Genomic DNA, 17,949 nt, shown 5'->3' with positions numbered 1-17,949 from the left:
ACACACCTCTATACAACCGCCCACAAGATACAGACTCACCTGAAGGTATAAAAACTTCCTCTTTTACAGACTCATACTCACTCAAACCCAACCGCTTAGCATGACTCGATGATACAAACGACTGTGACGCTCCCGAATCAAACAAAACACAGGTAAAGACTCAATTAACAAGAAAAGTATCGGTGATAACGTGAGCATCATCCTCGGCTGCCTTCTTCTCCATCATAAACAGCTTACCACTGGTCTTCTGCCCACCTCCCTGGACAGTACTAGCTGAGGTAGACGGCTTAGCAGCCGACCCCTGGTTGTTGTTGTTGTTCGTTGCCAGTTTCTGGTATAAATTACCGCCATTGCGGTTAGCCCCACCATTGTTGTTACTATGACCACCCCGATTATTCCACGACCCAGCCGGCCTTTTACTAGCATAACTCTGCGAAGGACCCTGAGAAAAACCCCCCTGCGACGGTCTCTGGAAACCCTCACTCATAGCACCGGTGCACTCATGCCTCTTGTGGCCCATACCGCCACAGTTAAAACAAGTCATACCCCAACTGCTACTACCACCCCCACGACCACGCCCGTAAGAAGCTCTAGCACTAAACCCCGAACTTGATGAGTACGCTCTTGCCTGGTTATGGCCGCTCTTCTTGTAACTAGACTGGCCACCACCCTCACTCTCAGCTTTCCTCTTCTCAGAAACTCTCTCCTTGGTCATCTCAACTAACCTCTCAGCCCTCCCATCACGCTCATAGACCTCCTTAACATCAGTAAGGGCTCCTACCGGTAACTTCTCCATGATCTTGGGGGTCAACCCCTTCTCAAACCTCAATGCCAAATTCTCTTTGCTCAGTCCCATGTCCTCAGCATACCTAGATTTCTCATTAAACTTATGGTAGTACTCAGCAACGGTCATGTCAGATGTCATATAAAAATCATCGAATTCCTCCCTCAGCTTACTCCGCACATGCTCTGGCACAAACTCTCGCCTCATAGCTTTCTTAAACTCTTCACACGAGATGGCAGGTAACCCCTGTTTCACATACAAATCCAAAGCATTCACCTTAACCTTATCCCACCACTCACCGGCAGCTTCCCTCAAGTAGAACGCAGCTTATTCCACTCTCAACTCCTTTGGTCAATGAACTAGATTGAGAATATTCTCCATATCTCTATGCCAATTATCCAGCAGAATTGGCGCCCATATTCCCAAGTAGTCCTTAGGATTAAACCTCGCAATATGCACACTAATCTTGGAGTGATCTGACCTCTCATCCTTATCTTTCCCCACTCTCTTCAAAGCCTCAGTAAGAGCATCTTGGTGCTCCAACATCTTAACGATCTCATCAATACTCATATTCTCTGCCCTGGCATACAATGTTGTTCTCTTTGGCGGCATCTTTGAAACTATATAAGAAAAGGGTAAACATAAACACACATCCCATAACTCAAAACACGACAACGACCTGTACAGCACCTACTAGATCGAGTACCATCCCACTACTCGATCGAGTTGAGGTCACTCGATCGAGTTATTCAACTTACTCGATCGAGTACCCCGACTCCAGAACATGACCAGAAAGCTCCCAAAAACGTACTCGATCGAGTCAACAACCCACTCGATCGAGTTAGCCCTACTCGATCGAATCCCCTATCCTACTCGATCGAGTGCCCAAAAACAGACTTCTGCCCAGAAACTAAAAACTACCTACTCGATCGAGTCTCTCACCTACTCGATCGAGTGCCCCCCACTCGATCGAGTCATGCAGACTCGTACACTACCCGCATGTTCTTACTCACACTTCCAACTATTATACTTTTATGCAAAACGACAAATAACAACATATATATACGTATCTCATTATATAGTCAAACAAAACAACCTTCCTTCCGTATTTCTAACATGCCACGTTATAAATCAAATATCATGCTTTCATGCTTTCAACCAATCAACATACAAACCACATAATCATCACCTTTTACTTCATATCTCCTATCCTCCACATGCATGAATCCACCGATTCATACCACACATTACTATATAGATACACAAGCACAAAGTAAACACATAACGATCCCGAGACACACCCCTTAGTGACCGGTTCAAAATTGTAGGGCGAGTTCGCGACTTTAGGACGTCTCCCAAGTCTTTGCATTAGCTCCTACAACTCCTACCCGGGTTCATTTTAGTTTGACTCCCTATGTTCATTAGGTTCATTGGTTACAGGTTTCAAGATCATCGCTCTGATACCACTTTGTGACACCCCCATACTCCAAGTGCCTTACCAGGACCACTTAAGGTATGAAAACGTCACCATCTCGGTTACCCGTGGCAATGATACTCAAATGGACAATAACGAAACGTATTTAAATGATAATAAAGTTTAGGTGATACAACAAAGTTCCAAAAACTGTCAAAAGGAATACAACTGTTCTCCAAAAACCAAAGTACTCAAAAAACTAAAAAAAAACACAACGGACGACTCTAAGACCGGTGGTGACTCCATCCCAGCTATCCCTCGCATAAGCCATCATACCTCCTCAACAACTGCTGACCATCCCCGAATGGATCACCACAGTTTTTAAAATAATTAACGAGGTCAGTACTGATTACATAAAACAAATGCCACAATAAAACAATATCACAAACAGCTCAAACCAATCTCCAGTCTCCATCTTCAATCTCCACACAACTGACTACACACTAAAGTGTGTAGCCCTGCAAGAGTACCCATCGCAACAAGTACTCCTCGCCGCCAGTGGGGGACCGTAGCCGTTCCCACCTAAGCCCCGCTCATCTCCATCGAGCGATAAACCCAAGTTCATTAATATGCACATCCCCCTTGTTACGGGAACGACAAGGGGCGAATCAAGGGCGTGAAGCCACTCCCGCAAGTGACTCCACTCAGCCAGGGACGCACCCCGAAGATCACAGACAGATACACAACCAATCAACAACATACTATCAACAATCACCAAAATCAATCCAACATTATAATTATTTAACAATCACAACAACAATCACCAACACATTATGTAGCCAATACTGAGTAGGGAAACCCTACCTGGAAAGCAAACACCAACAGTTGATCAAGCAACTAAATCAGAATCTTTCCTCAACGAAACCTCCTCCTATAAAATACATACATGCAATTACTACCATATTAATATAATCACCCAAAACCCCCAATATCACCCAATTAGGATTTAACCAAACATAACAAAACATTATAAAAATTATATAAAAAGCTTACCCTCGACACAAGGATCACAACGGCGTAAAGAACAATGAAATCCGACACTCCTAGCCTCGAGATTTGCTAATAATGCGGCGAGAACAATCAACGTAACTTCTAATCTTCTCTTTGAAAGGTTTTAGAGTGTAAAAGTGTTTTAAGAAAAGTGACGAAAGCTTTATATACTAATCCCGCATTATTAACAAAACCCGTCAACCATCACCCGTAAACTCACTTACTCGATCGAGTAAGTGACTTAATCGATCGAGCGCCCCTTACTCGATCGAGTCCCCAACTTACTCGATCGAGTACTCTACAGACAGTCTACTGTTTTGCGTAAAAAGCTACTTACTCGACAGAGTAAGCTCCACTCGATAGAGTACCTTAAGACACATAAAACCGTAGTATTACATTTACATTTCAAGTTACTTGATTAGTTATCTTATAAACATGATTTCCTCTACTTGTTTCATGCCAAAGTCTTCATCTTTTGTATTTGTTATTACAAGTATGTGTGACTAGTGTCTTACTAGGATGGAGGGGGATATCTTGTAGTATTGTAAGGGTGGATTAAGACATAAGAAGAATGAAATTATTGAATATATGCTTGTTTATTTTATGATGCACACAAGGTGTTTGTGAGAATGCTTGTGTGAGAATTTGAGCATTTAATCTATCTTTCTACTTGTTGGGTGAGAGCATGACTAGTAATTAGGAAACGCGTGTTAAAATCAACGTTGGGTTAATTAAGTGAGGGCTTAATCAATCTTATCATAGGGGTTAGTCTCACATCGAGAGATTGAGTCTTTCTCTTGCATATGCTCTTGGCTTTGTCTTTCCATGCTCTTGTTCTCCATTCCCTACTTGAGTGAACCTGATATCCTAGTTCCTTTAATTATCGTCTTTTACCATCTTATGCTTTTAATCGTTATTCTATTGTTATAGTCTAGTTTCTTAGTTAGCTTAAATCAACCCACTTCCTTTTATCGAACTAAACTACTAGTTTAAACAAACGATCTTAGAACCATAATTTCGTCCCTAGGGTTTGACCTTTGCAAGCTACAACGTTCATTCGTACACTTGCGAAGCTAATACAAATAAAAAGCACAACAAAAATAGAAAACAAAAACATACGAACACAGTATAGTACTAGTACAAAAAAGATGATGTATTTCTTGGTATGTTATTTGTCCCACATTAAAATATAATAGATATGGTTAATATATAAAGTATAAAGAGTCGAATTAGGGTGATTCTATATTCTCATGATTATAAATATGAGTCATTTTTGAACTTACGTGTCAGCAACCTAAAATATTTTGAGTCTCTTAAGTATTGTCTTAGAGGTCTCTTATTAGAGTTTCTATTATTATCTCTACAATAACGGAATTTATTTATTATTTGTTTTTCTCGCATAAATAATAAACGGTAGGTGTGTATGTATTTATCTTCTATTTTCATTGAAAGAAATATTGTAATCAATATTTTTTTCATTATAACTAAGTTAATTACCTCGTGCAACGCATAGGCATTCAACCTAGTTTTGCATGAAACTTAGCTTCTAAGGACATGTATTCTTAAGTGTAAATAGTTAAAGACTATTTCGGTTAAAAATTGATGGTGCGTGAGACAATAAGAACGGTAACTCTATAATCCAACTATATCTTTGAAAGTTATACAATTAGGGATGACAATGGATCGGGTTCGGGTCGGGTGAAGCCTCATCCGTCATCCATCTGTCGCATTAAAATCTCATCCAAACCATTCGCCATCCAAGAAAATTACCATCCGTCATCCACCCATCCATCATTCATGGATGAAACAGGTGGATCGGGTGATAAATGGGTGATAGTATATATGTATGCTTAAAAATAAAAAAAAAATGATAACTTTTTATTCTTTACAAAAATAAAGTTATATAATCATTTTAATGTAACTTTTTAGTGTGTACTTTCAAAAATATATATTTTGAGAGAAGAAAAATTAGAGAAATTGAATATTTTATATCTTAAAAATGTAATACATATATTTTTTTTAAAGAATAAAACATAATAAAATCGGGTGATGGATGGATGATGGGTGAAATTTCTTCATCCAACTCATCCGTCATCCGTGATCCGTTATCCGTTTCATCCATCATCCATTCTTCATCCATTTAGGTCAGGTTTTCGTCCGTCTTTTAGGATAGGGTGGATCGGATTTTGATTGGGTGCGGGTGAAATTGACATCCCTATATTCAACTGATATAGTTAATACCAAATGCCACAACGTTTTTGATGCATTTTGTTATAGAACTGAAACATCATCTAAATCAACTCCCAGATTTTTTTTACTCCCATTTTCAACATGGTTTTGACTATTTGTTAAATTTAATAGTTTTATATTACCTAACCATGGTAATGTAAGCCAACGGTTTCAGCTATGCCCTAAAATACTAACTTGGTAGCTTGATGATTTTAATGATGCCATAAACTACTAACTGATGTTGTCACGGCTGATACTACTAGGTGACCCTTGCATTCTATATGATAGAATCACAAATATTTTTTTTATTGTTGTTTAGAGACTACTAATTCTACTGGAATTAAGTTTGGATTCGATTTTACGAGAAGTTTATAAAGATCAAATACTTTTAATTGTAGATAGTCAAGGTAAAATTATGTTGTAAGAGATCTAACATTTTCTTTAAACAAACTAAATATATATACTTATTATACATGTTGTTTTAAGTAACATCATTCAGTATTATGTAGTTATAGGTGAAAATCATTTGTAAAACTCATAAAGGCATATATCCGTTATTAAGGGTTTATTATGTATGGTGAGCTACAACATGTTTATAGACATAACGTTTTGTATTTAATTAAAAACCGGATGTGCCTCTAACAACGAAAAAGCTAACTACATACTACAAGTATATCACTTCATGTTATAGTAATGAAGGGCAAAACTTTTTTCATCGGTGATAAACTAGACAATTACTAACACTAACCACAAAATTTTTTTCATCAATGATCTACATAGTATAAAAGCCAAGTTTTTTCTTGGCTTTTGATTGGCTGATGAGTTTCTATATGTGGGACCCTCCATATTTTCTATTCTATTTAATTACTCTCTCCTCAACACAATTTCTATTCCTAACTCTTAATCCTATTTTAATTACTTATGTTAAAACATAAGTTAAAATGTCGCAATTTACATAAAATGTTGTTATTTACATACATTCAACAGGTCTAACATGTCAAATATCTTTAATATAATTATAATAAAATACGATTGTATATTATCTGATATTCAAATCTAATATTTATCAAATATTCGAATCTCTAAATATGGATTATTTATATTATCACACTATTGAACACTTAATCACGCTCAATTATTTGTTCATGTATCTAATAATAGTGAATGCTATTACGACCCGTGCATTTTTTGCACGGGTATAAAACTAGTTCAACATAGTTGAACTTTTTTATCAATTTAAGAATATATTTACTGATAATCCTAAAGGAAGTCCCGTGCATCGCACATGCACGGGCTTTCAACTAGTACAAGTAGAATACAGGAAATAAACGTTTCTCATTAATTTGGGTGTACCTAAATTTGATCCAAAGCACTGTACAAGGGCGTTTTTACTATCTTATACGGAATACAAAATTTAAGATGGTCCATATTCAAGCTCCACAACCTTTCAAAAATTATTTGGTAGGAAGATCTACACAAAATATATCTTATCCCCTCCTCCCAAGCTTCTAAGATTAAATGGGGTTCATTCTTCAGGCTTTGCGAACTATCACTGCCTCCTTTTCTTCATAAGACTCTGAGATAAGTGTCTGATCATCCAGTTCATCTTCACCAGAAAATTCTTCTTCTTCTTCATCATCATCATCATCTGACCCGGAAACATGAGAGATTTGATCAATGCCCTTACTTTCCACAAGTTCATTAGCTTCCTTTTGTTCTTCTTCAGTTATAGCCAACGAGAGGAGGATATTATTTGCCTTTTGATCAGGAGGACATCCATGAACCACCATCTCCTTAAACCAGTGGAGGGCACTTCCAAAATCTTTATTCTTACCATATGCGTCCATTATGGTGGTGAAAATCGTTTGATTTGGTTTAATTTGACATTTTGCCATCTCTTCGTATTTTTCCATCATCTTCTCAAAATTATTTACTTTAGCATAGCCTTTGATCAATGTTCCATAAGTAACAACATTAGGTTCAAATCCGTCTTGTCTCAGTCTCCTGAAAAATTTCTCAGCACCCTCCATGTCGGATGCATTGGTATAAGCTGATAACAAGGTTGTGTAAGAACAAAGGTCTGGGGTAAATCTGCAATCTCACGACAGAATAATAACCGACAATAAAATTATTCCAGGAAAAACATACAGACCAAAAAAGTCATCTGCTTTCGTACTTTCACTATTAATAGAAATACCAAAGCAAGTGTAAAGATCTCGGAAGTTTGAAACTCTGTAAAATCGTATTTTTGAAACCTACTAACTTATAAAATAGTTCTGAAACGTAATACCATCAAAACTTCAAAACCACATTCGTTCAAATCCGCCAAAAAAATTCAGGAATGACCGAAATACTCCTGTTATATACCCTAATCCTCAGCTGTGAGCACCCAACCCACCACCACCAGCCCTCTCCAGCGACCACCTAGATCTCTCCCCCACTTTCTTCTCAACTGGGCCCCTCATTCCAACTATCACCACACATTTGCCACCACACCACCATCTACGACAGTGTATCCTCTGATCACCCAGACGTCGATGAATTCCGCCACCTGCGCCACTCCATTTCTCTCCAGAGATAGTTCTCTGCGTCGCTCCAGTTCTCCACGGCTACGGCCATCACTCCTCTTCTCCGGTGAGTCATTCGTCACACCCTCGTCGTCCCTTCTCAACTCCCACCGTGTCACCTTCACCGCAAATCTCCCTTCGCTGTCGTTCCCATCCTGGCTCCACTGTGTTGTTTTGATATAAATCAGAGATTTTGAAATTCATTTTTTAAGTGATGGAGGCTCGTCGGAGGAACTCCTCAAGGTGGGTAGGGTTGGTGGGGTGGCTCGGCATCTGATGGTGATTGGTGGGTCCGCGTTGAAGTAGTGGATCAAGGAGGGTGGGTGGGGTACTGGTGATGGGTAGAGAGAACAGTGGATGGAGGTAGAGCAGAGGGCACGACGGTGGTAGTCATGTAGGCTGTAGGTTGGAGAGTCGGGTGATGGGTGGTAGGTTATGTCGTGGTGGTGGTGGTGGTGGTGTGTTGGTAGGTTGAAGGATGGATTAGTAGGAGTTGTCTTTATTATAATTGAAAGGGCAAAGTGGTCATAAAAAAAGAAATATAAACGGAATATTCTTTTTTTTTTGGCTGAAAACACATTTTTGTATCAAGTTTTGAACATATATGGTTTGAAGTTCCTAAAATTTTTGATTTTATAAGGAGTAATGTACAATTTTTCGTAGATCTTATGAAGAAAGTAAACGACTGCTAGCTTCATATTTCTGGTTCTCTGGTCAAGAGAGGTTTTTAATTATTTGCGCTATTTCTGAAGAACAATGAATGACGCGTAAAAGAGAGATGTTTACTCTTGCACAAGGGCAGGTAACATAATTCATACTCCCTCCATTCCCAATCATTTCTCTACATTTGTGGAATATATGTGAGTTATATTTTTTTAATCAAATGTATCGAATTGATTGGAATGAAAGGAGTATATCATAAAGCCACAATAAATAATGGCAAATTGGTCAAATCTTTTGTATGAAATGACTTCCCTAAAATGAATGATTGTACCTGTCTCGTCTCATGCACTTGAACACATCTCGAGCTTCATCCACCATTCCAGAGATAGCAAATGCATCAAGCAGTATGTTGTAAGCTTTATGTGTTGGCCTGAAGGAAACACATGAATCAATCTTAAAAATGAAAAGAAAATTCAGAACTCCCACCTTTTCTATACCTCATTTCAAAACATTCCCAGATATTCTAAAGATTTCCTCCAAAACTCTTACTAAAAGCAAATTTTCCCAAAATAAAAGATTTATCATCCATATCTATCATGTATGCTTTTCTCCTTCTACCAAAAGTCGTTTTTAGACCAAAAAAAAAAAAAAAAAAGATATATCATGATTGATATTCACTAAAATGAAAGGTTGCCCATTCAGCATGAAAGACCAATAGCAAAATTTCATAACTAACAATAATTCCAGTTCTAGCACTTTGATCATAGAGCGAAATGTGAGCTCACCAATAATCGATTCTGTAAAAATGATTGAGAAATTGAAGAATGAAATACAGATAGGCAGTTAGGCACACATGTGACCCATGTTGGGCAGGATCAAAATCACCAAGTTTTGCTCTAGAACATGTTAAAAAGCATGCAAAATTTTGAAAGACAAGTAGTTTCATACGATCATGATCTTGAACAAATTTAACCACACTTTTACTACTCAATCCACAAATTAGGCAAAAGATCAAAGCATACATACATAGCAGCACAAAATGCTTTATCTTTTTATAAAGTAGTGGCTTAGAAACTTAATTTGCTAAAAAGAGAACAAGGTGAAATTGTGTAATATAGTCTGCCGCACAATGAAGGCAGCTGGGCTTTTACAACCTGCCATTACTATGTTCATTGAACTCTCTACTGAAACAGTGATTATTCTTGAAACAATTGGCAAAGAAGAACGGATTAGTGAGTACGATTTATTCAAGTTTATCTAATATTATTTTTAATCTAATCATTTCAAAATCGAAATATTAATGTTACTACGCATATTAAAAACTCAAGCATATTCATATTTATTGTTATACTCCATTGTAAAGGATTCACTATCAAGAATGAAACAGAATCAGAATCGGGCGATTATTGAATCTGGTAACCGAGATGTGTCCCTTTACTTGTTTTCAGAGGCTTAATCTCGTTCTTTGTTTCATAAATGCACAAACACCACTTCGAAATCTGAGTGCACGTTGGCCAGGAGGCAAGAACACGTCTTCAAAACATTCGCTCCCTCTGTATTCGTGCATTTGTAGAACAAAGAACAAGATTAAGCCTCTGAAAACACATATCAGAACCGAGATGTGTCCCTTTACTTGTTTTCTTAATTATAGAAAAAAATCATACTATCTCTAAACTAAATCGTGGCCAGTCCAACACTTGAATATGTAGGCATGTAGCCATGTCTGATAACCATACCTAAGTACGAGTACTATAGGTGAAAATGATAATAAGTTGAAAGCCATATTTAGCCATCAATGATCTCCAACTCAACATCAAACTATCAAAGTAGCAAGTCAAAAAGAAGAGCTTACAAAAAAACATCAAGGTTTTCTGCTTACTAGTAGGAAAGCACCACAGTATTGAATGTCCTCTTATAAAGGCTTAAGAAAATCAAGAGGAGCGTTGTGCACTAGTATAATGGTCATGTTACAGAAAATATAGTTGCGCAAGAGCCTCACCTTGTTTCATTGAGGTAATAATTTTACCCGTCTGATTTAGGTTGGTCCTATTCTAGAAGATTAGAGGATCAACCTAGTTTCTTTTCCTTGTGAAATAAAATGATGTAACAAATGGGCTATATCATATCAGATTAAATTTTTGTGAGTGCTGTAATGAACCAGAAGATAAATTGAAACCCTGATACCTGACACCAGCATCCAGCATCTCTTCAAAAACTGCTTTTGCTTCCTCCTCGCGTCTAGCTTTCCCATAAACATGGATGAGTAAGGCATAACTCACAACATCTGGTCTGAGACCTGCTCTTTGCATCTGATGAAATATCAAAAGAATTCACAACCCATAATTAAATCATTACTGGGTGAAAGATAAGGAAAGCCATGTAAGCTATACCACAAAAGCTACTGATGTTAGGTGCAGAAGACATGTGTGCGGTTCCAGTATATAAGTCTAAAGAGGTACTCCGTTAGAAACATATAGCGAATTAATTTTAGGATAGAATCTCAACGAGCTTATCAGTGTGGGCATGTGTTCCTCCATGTTACTTTTCAAACTAGTGCCACCAGAGTCTTGGGCTTGAGTGCAACCAACCAGAGGTAGGCTGATTGCCTTTCTACGCTCTTTGGCCCTAATTGTACATTGATAAAAACACATTTGCAAATATAAAGACAGCACACTAAGTAGCAAAAGACAACGATAAAATTGGTAATTTAGGGAAATAATGTAAGTATGGGCTGGCACATGTGAAAAAAAGTAAATAGTAGCTAGCCTGCCCATTAGAGCACGTCAGCACGGTGCATTTGCCTGACCTTAGGTGCCCGAAACCCAATCCAATAGAACTAGAAAATTGGGTGAACTTAAACCGGCTCGACGTAATCCGAGGTTAAATTGATAGCCGATAGCAACCTTATTTACCCCAACCCGAACCCGACATGAACCAACCGCGAACCCGAACCGAATCGTTTCTTGATATTGACTTAACCCGATGGATTACCAGATAAACTGATTAGCTTAATAATTTTCAAAATAAGACAAAAACACATTCATCTTAATTTTTTTCGATTAAAACTAAAATATCTACACCTGAAAATTGTTTTAAAGTGAAATTATCGACCTAAAATTAAATACATAAGATAAAATTTATGTTGATAACCTGACTCGGTACTGACCCGAAACTAACCCGACCCTACTTGTCACCCAATGATGGCGATGACGACCTGACTGACCCACGATTCAACATAAATGGTAACCGGCCCGATACAACCCAAACCTGATATTATCGAAACTGCTTATACCCAACCAATAACCGACCCGAGTGACCCGATTGGCACCTATAGTGTACAGTGGTAATGTATAGATGAACAATGGCTTGATGACTAGCGCACCAGTTTAGACCAAGTGTAAGGTTCACTAGTATGGCCCCTCACACAAACAAACCATCTTATTGTTTTTTTTTTTTTTTTCCTGAGTATTGTTTAAAATTGTATACTTCAAATCGGCCTTCGTAACGTGAGTTGATAATTTTCTCTTTCTTTAGGGAAAGAACACTTCTACAATACACTCATGAAAAGTTGATCCCTAGAGTTACATTTAGATGGTCTGAGATTTCTACAGCTCAAATGTGAGCGAACTCATTATTTATGTTATATTTTACCAACGTGATTTGACTTTTCTTTGTTTTTTATTTCATACAGAGTATTAATTAAAGGATACAAAGGGTGACACCCATGTACAAAAAGACGTCAGAGGGGTAAAATCCACACAACAAGACACCATGAGGCTGAGGGTGACCGGTGACGGCCATCGGCCCATGTACAAAATGAGAGCCGGATAATCATGCTCTCAACCTATCGTGATTCATGAGTAATCTTATATACAATTATATGATATGATGAATTTCCAATATTGTTAAAATTCCCGAAAATTAATGGCAACTCTTAGAGAGACTCCTCAAAGATCAGACCCTCACAGAGTGCACACAGACATGGTTACCTCAGCCACTTAGGTATGACATAACTTTATGACATGTCTTATACAGTGGCTCAAGTCACTTTAGCGGTCAATTCCTATATGTCTCTAGTAACCATATGGTTCTTATGCCATTCTTCTAATAAGCAGCTATTAAAAAAACAAAAAAAAATGTGTCGTAACGGAGCAGAGACAACCAACAGGAAAAAACACCAACACAATCTAAAAAAGATATTTAAGTTAATTTTGTGTTTAAGCTATTATCTTTACCTGGTCATAAATACGTGAAACTTCCTTGTAATTTGTTTCAAAAGACATGAGACTATTAAAAGTCACTGTTGATCGTTCAATTCCTCTCTCAGCCATCAAACAAAAAAGCCTATGTGCCTTCTCATAGCTTCCAGCCTTCCGATGCATATAAATCATCATATGAAACATCTTCTGATCCGGCTTAAGAGGAGACTTCTCATCACTCATCAAAGCCTCGAAAATTCGTTCAGCTTCATCAAATTTGTTTCCCTGTAGCACGGATATTAGGGAAGTTGATTCAGAAACAAATATAGGAAGGTCATAGAAGCAAAATAATCACAACTACCATAATGGGGTATACAAATGGAAAGCAGATTAGAATGTTAAAAGTATAACAAGTGATAATTTCAGGATCTTCTCCCGGGGATGCTGTAATCAATAATCAGGGTTCAGCCAAGTGATAGAGAGTAATATTTTCTATGATCTTCTACTTCATGCAGCAACTCAATTTCAGAAATAGTAATTACAACTTTAAAGCGATTTATATGAACAATTGAACATAGCTTTAAAGAGAAGGCAATGTTACTACTATCACCATAAACATGGAAAGGAGACTCATACTGAATCATACAAGTGTCTTTACAGCTTCATCTGCTCATTTGAACATAAACTAAGATTAAAACTTTCATTGCAAGTAACTACAAGCAGACGATGTTTACAATTATGAAGAAACGGCTAGTGCAACTTTGTTACATTTCCAATGTGAGAAAAAGAAGAAAGATGAAAATATACATCAGTCAGGCCCAACATCCTGGCATTTATGTGACACTTTAAGCAAAAACAGCATAGGAAAAACAGAAGTTGACTGCGAGTCTTTTGCTTAAGAGATGCATCATAATATCATATGGCAATATGCACCTATATTTTTGGTGTTTATCTCTTCTCCAAAAGAAAATTCCACAATGACAAGAAGCAAACTTGCAGGGATGTACTTAAGCTGTAATAAGTTGAAGTCCCTGATACAAAAAATCATATGAAAAATACATTACCTCAACAAATATCTTAAGGATAATTTGGTAAGTCAAAGCAGATGGTTCAGGACCGGATATTTGCATCCTTCTGAACACAGACTCTGCTAAACTATATTGACCTCCTCTGCCATATGCCTCCATAAGAGCAGTGTAGGATACAACATTAGGAACAAAGCCCTTCTTATTCATGTAGCATAATACTTTCTCAGCTTTTGCAAAGTTTCCTTGCTTCCCATAAGCAGTAATAAGCATCACGAAATCCATCTCATTGAAGTCCCACCAGTGTTGAGTTCTCAGCCATTCAAGAATCTTGAAGAAAATGTAAAACGCAAATAGTCACACAAGTTCAACCATATGCAATATCCACAACGGTGATAAAATTTATGCTCTTTCTATCTTTAATGTATTGTCCTCATTTAACTTTGGAGGATACCTCATATAAACTTTGACGCTTGATTTCTCAAAATAATGTAGATATAAGGTGATTCTTGTCATGCTTGATTTACCAAACCAAACTATTTTCATATTATCATTTTAAAAAGTTGCAACGGTAAATTGTGAAAAAATATTAACCAGACCGACATCGTTTGACCACCAAAGCAAAATATGAATGGGATAGAGGAAGTATATTAGTATAAAGAACGCGATATCAGAGTTCATCAGCCTACCATACCATCTCATCATGGAATGTAATTAACCATGGTACAACCCCAACAATAAATTTACCTGGTTTCAAAAAAAAAATGGAGAGAAGAAAAGGCCATACATAAATAAATACTCCATCCTATACACTATATTCTTCCCTATTTCCATTTTCTGATTATTCAGGTAGATAAGCGTGCACAAGAGAAAATAAAAAGAAACACAGACAATGGGAAAAGACAAAAGTAAAAAAGAAAAAAGAAAACCGGTAAAAGGGAGGGGGTACAAAAAGAAATTGCTTTGAAAATTTAACCAAAGGAAACTAGAAAGAATAAAAATGACAAAATATATATTAAACCCTAGGTATTCAAATGAATTATTTCCCTCCATTTTTCTAACACATAATTTCTTCGATCTAAAGTAGACCTATACTTTATTCCGTCTCCCTAAAATATGAAAATCAAAGAAAAGAATCACCTCACCGACAAGATTCCATTTCTTGAGCTGCTTCAACCTGACCAAGGTACCCAGTACAAGATCTTTGGGAAGAGATTCATTGGAAGCCCTTCGGCTTCTGAGTACAGGAACTGCAGAGCCAGTTTCATGAATTTCTAGCATCAGCTTCCTCCAGTTCTTCTGATCTGCTTCATCAGCAGCATCTTTAAAAACTTCAATTTTCCTCCTCCTCTGCATAAACTTTCTTGGTGACAACATACCAAGACAGACAAATTCCAGCCTTCTATGGTTGGTAAAGTTGATATAGCAAGAGTCTGGGAGTGCATTCTGTTTACTGAAGCAAGGTTACAATAAAGGTTGATGATGTCATGATCCTTGATATCCAAGTACAATGATGATATATTTATGAATTTTACGCTCTTGGCTAAAGCTAGGTTTTAAAGTCTCACTTCCACTAATTAGGGAACCTCATATCTGATCGCATTATCCCTTGATGAACTTTAATGAAGGATTTTTCACAGACAAGATGAGTGTAGCGACGGAAATTTACAATATCATATTCTCAATGTAGTAAAGATACATATGCTCCTTTGAGTATTTGAGAATACAGAGAAGAATCAATTTAGAGATATTGTCTTGAATATTGAGTTGTTTCTTGTCTATCTTCTTAATCGCCATTATCGAGCTTTTTTTGCTTTTAATTAGTGCATCGCTAGGTCTCAGTATCACAAGCACGCAGCTAAACCACTGTAAGCAAGTCGGTCCTATTCTTTATTAATATTCAAGAAGCCAACAATAGTCAATTTTGTACCTGGAAAGACAGTCACTAACACTATATTCTGCTATAGAAACATGTATATAAGTATGAAACAGGCAAAACAAAGAATCATATATGTCTAAAAGGACATTAACAAGTTCATGATTGTCCTCAATTTTCGCTGTCATTTTTCCAAAGTAAGAACCCTAATTTTCCAGAAATTATCACAAAAAAAAAAATCACAGGACATGACAATCCAAGAGTAATTGAAGAGTACAACAATCATATATACCTGATACAGATTTGTGGTTTCGAAGAACAATAAAGCCCCAAATCGAAAACTCTCGACATAAGCAAATTGCAAATTCTTGACAATCAAATTGATAATGTATTGCAAAACATAAAATTGAATGTGAGATTGAATCAGGTAAAAACAAGGATAAGCGTGAATGTGAGGTCACAGCACTTTTGCAAATAAGTGGGGGGATAACGGTTAAAATTTAACAGGATTTGTTGTAAATTCAAAACCACCTTTTATTTACGAAATTACTTTTTCACACACTTTTTTATTAATTTTCCATATTATATCATATCCTTTTCCTAAATCTAAACAAATTAACTCTTTACGAATTTTGCTTGTTCCCCCAAAATCCAATCTAATTACTCTAAAAACTTGAACAATATTGTTCAATTAGTGAACTAGTTTATTTGTTTATCAATTATTAATATGTTTTATCCAAATTAATATTTAATATGTTTAGTTCTTTATCAATTAATCCGAAAGAAACTTCGTAACGAACAATTCAAAGATCAAACAAATTCAGAGGTCTTAATCCCGATATACTCCTGAATTGTAACATCAGCACATAAAAATATAATATTAGGATTCACGAATTTGTTTTTAATCTCGCCATCGCAATAATATTTCCCTACATCAAATTCAAACATAAAGGAATTATAGTGAGTGTTAATTGCATCAACGATATTCATGTACTTCAATTCAATACACAAGATTAAGCATTAAGGCACATAGAATGGAACCTCGCACAAGTACTTCGCATAATTAGTAAATAAGTTATAGTTTCTTTTACGTAGATTTATTTCCTGCACATTTAATACGCTTGTCATATAGAAGGATGGATAAGGATAATAGGAGAAAGGGGAAGCCGATGCCGGTTGGAGCAATGTCGGCCGGAGTGGGTTGCCGGAGGGAGGTGAAGAAAAGGGAGATAAAAAATCAATAGGGCGTAGGAGGAAAAAATAACAAGGGTAAAATTGTAAAAATCGTATGTGAAAGAGTAAAATTCATATGTGAAAAAGCACAACTCTTCATCTAAGGTCATTTGTGAACAACAATCTTTTATTTTATTTTTTTATTTTTTTTCAAAAGACGGCCTAAAATCCACTTTCCGATGAAAATAAGTCAATTTTTCGGCGTTGATTTATCATTTCATGTTGAATCTAACTCTTTACTTCATAACCCTAATAATCGACGATAAAGATTGATTAAACCCAATATTAATCAGCTCAATTTGTCTATCTCTTACCCGAATCAAAGCCCTAATCACCGAAACAAAATCACCATTGATATTAATCTGAACATGGTAAATAATTATTTAACAATAATGATCTACATTTGAGACGAAAATTGCGCGGAAGGGGTTTAAAGAATAACGAACAATAATAAAAAGGGGATATTTGACCGATCTAGACTTATAGATCGTTCAATGGTGATCAATTTCACAAGACCTAATGCTAGTTGATCGAGTTAATGTTTGAAAACGCGTCAAACAAGAACTAGGGTTGGAACGAAACGCGTCGATCCGAATAGCACAATTGCAACAGCAATTCTGTTTCTTTTCTTATTCAATATTCAATCTGACTGAAAATAACAAACTAAACCCCCTATAAATAACTATAGTCTTCTTAACCAACAAGAAATCTATTAACTAAAAGATAGTTAAAAGATAACTAATAAACTAACTAAAAGATAACTAAAATTTTAAACTTAATCAATAAGATCTAACAACTAATAAAATCTAATCTATTTCTAATTTTATTTTGTATCATACTCCCTTTGTTCAAAAGAATCGTCCCGATTCTTAGAACCATGGAATCCGCCGGGATCAAATATAAGTCTTA

At 36.5% G+C, this 17,949-nt stretch overlaps 1 protein-coding gene across 1 annotated transcript; it reads right to left on the bottom strand.

Annotated features, from left to right (window-relative positions):
- Positions 1-6,793: 6,793 nt before the first annotated feature.
- LOC141586762 (pentatricopeptide repeat-containing protein At3g59040) lies at positions 6,794-16,314 on the bottom strand. Its single transcript, XM_074408080.1, has 7 exons — positions 16,100-16,314; positions 15,072-15,384; positions 13,971-14,261; positions 12,943-13,191; positions 10,892-11,016; positions 9,039-9,137; positions 6,794-7,568 (listed from the first exon to the last, which is right to left on the bottom strand). Exons 1-7 carry the CDS (start codon positions 16,156-16,158, stop codon positions 7,010-7,012), a joined length of 1,695 nt encoding a protein of 564 aa, XP_074264181.1. The 5' UTR covers positions 16,159-16,314; the 3' UTR covers positions 6,794-7,009.
- Positions 16,315-17,949: the final 1,635 nt, after the last annotated feature.

Source organism: Silene latifolia, chromosome 6 (genome assembly GCF_048544455.1).
Source record: "Silene latifolia isolate original U9 population chromosome 6, ASM4854445v1, whole genome shotgun sequence".
NCBI classification, from domain to species: domain Eukaryota; kingdom Viridiplantae; phylum Streptophyta; class Magnoliopsida; order Caryophyllales; family Caryophyllaceae; genus Silene; species Silene latifolia.
This window is presented reverse-complemented; position numbering and strand designations above follow the sequence as displayed.

Excerpts from the sequence above, each read along its gene's own strand:
- LOC141586762 (XM_074408080.1), bottom strand. The coding sequence starts at position 16,158 with ATGTCGAGAGTTTTCGATTTGGGGCTTTATTGTTCTTCGAAACCACAA. Across the intron at positions 13,192-13,970 it reads TCCTTAAGATATTTGTTGAG|GGAAACAAATTTGATGAAGC; the intron begins GTAATGTATTTT and ends TCCGTGCTACAG. Across the intron at positions 11,017-12,942 it reads TTTCACGTATTTATGACCAG|ATGCAAAGAGCAGGTCTCAG; the intron begins GTAAAGATAATA and ends ATATTTCATCAG.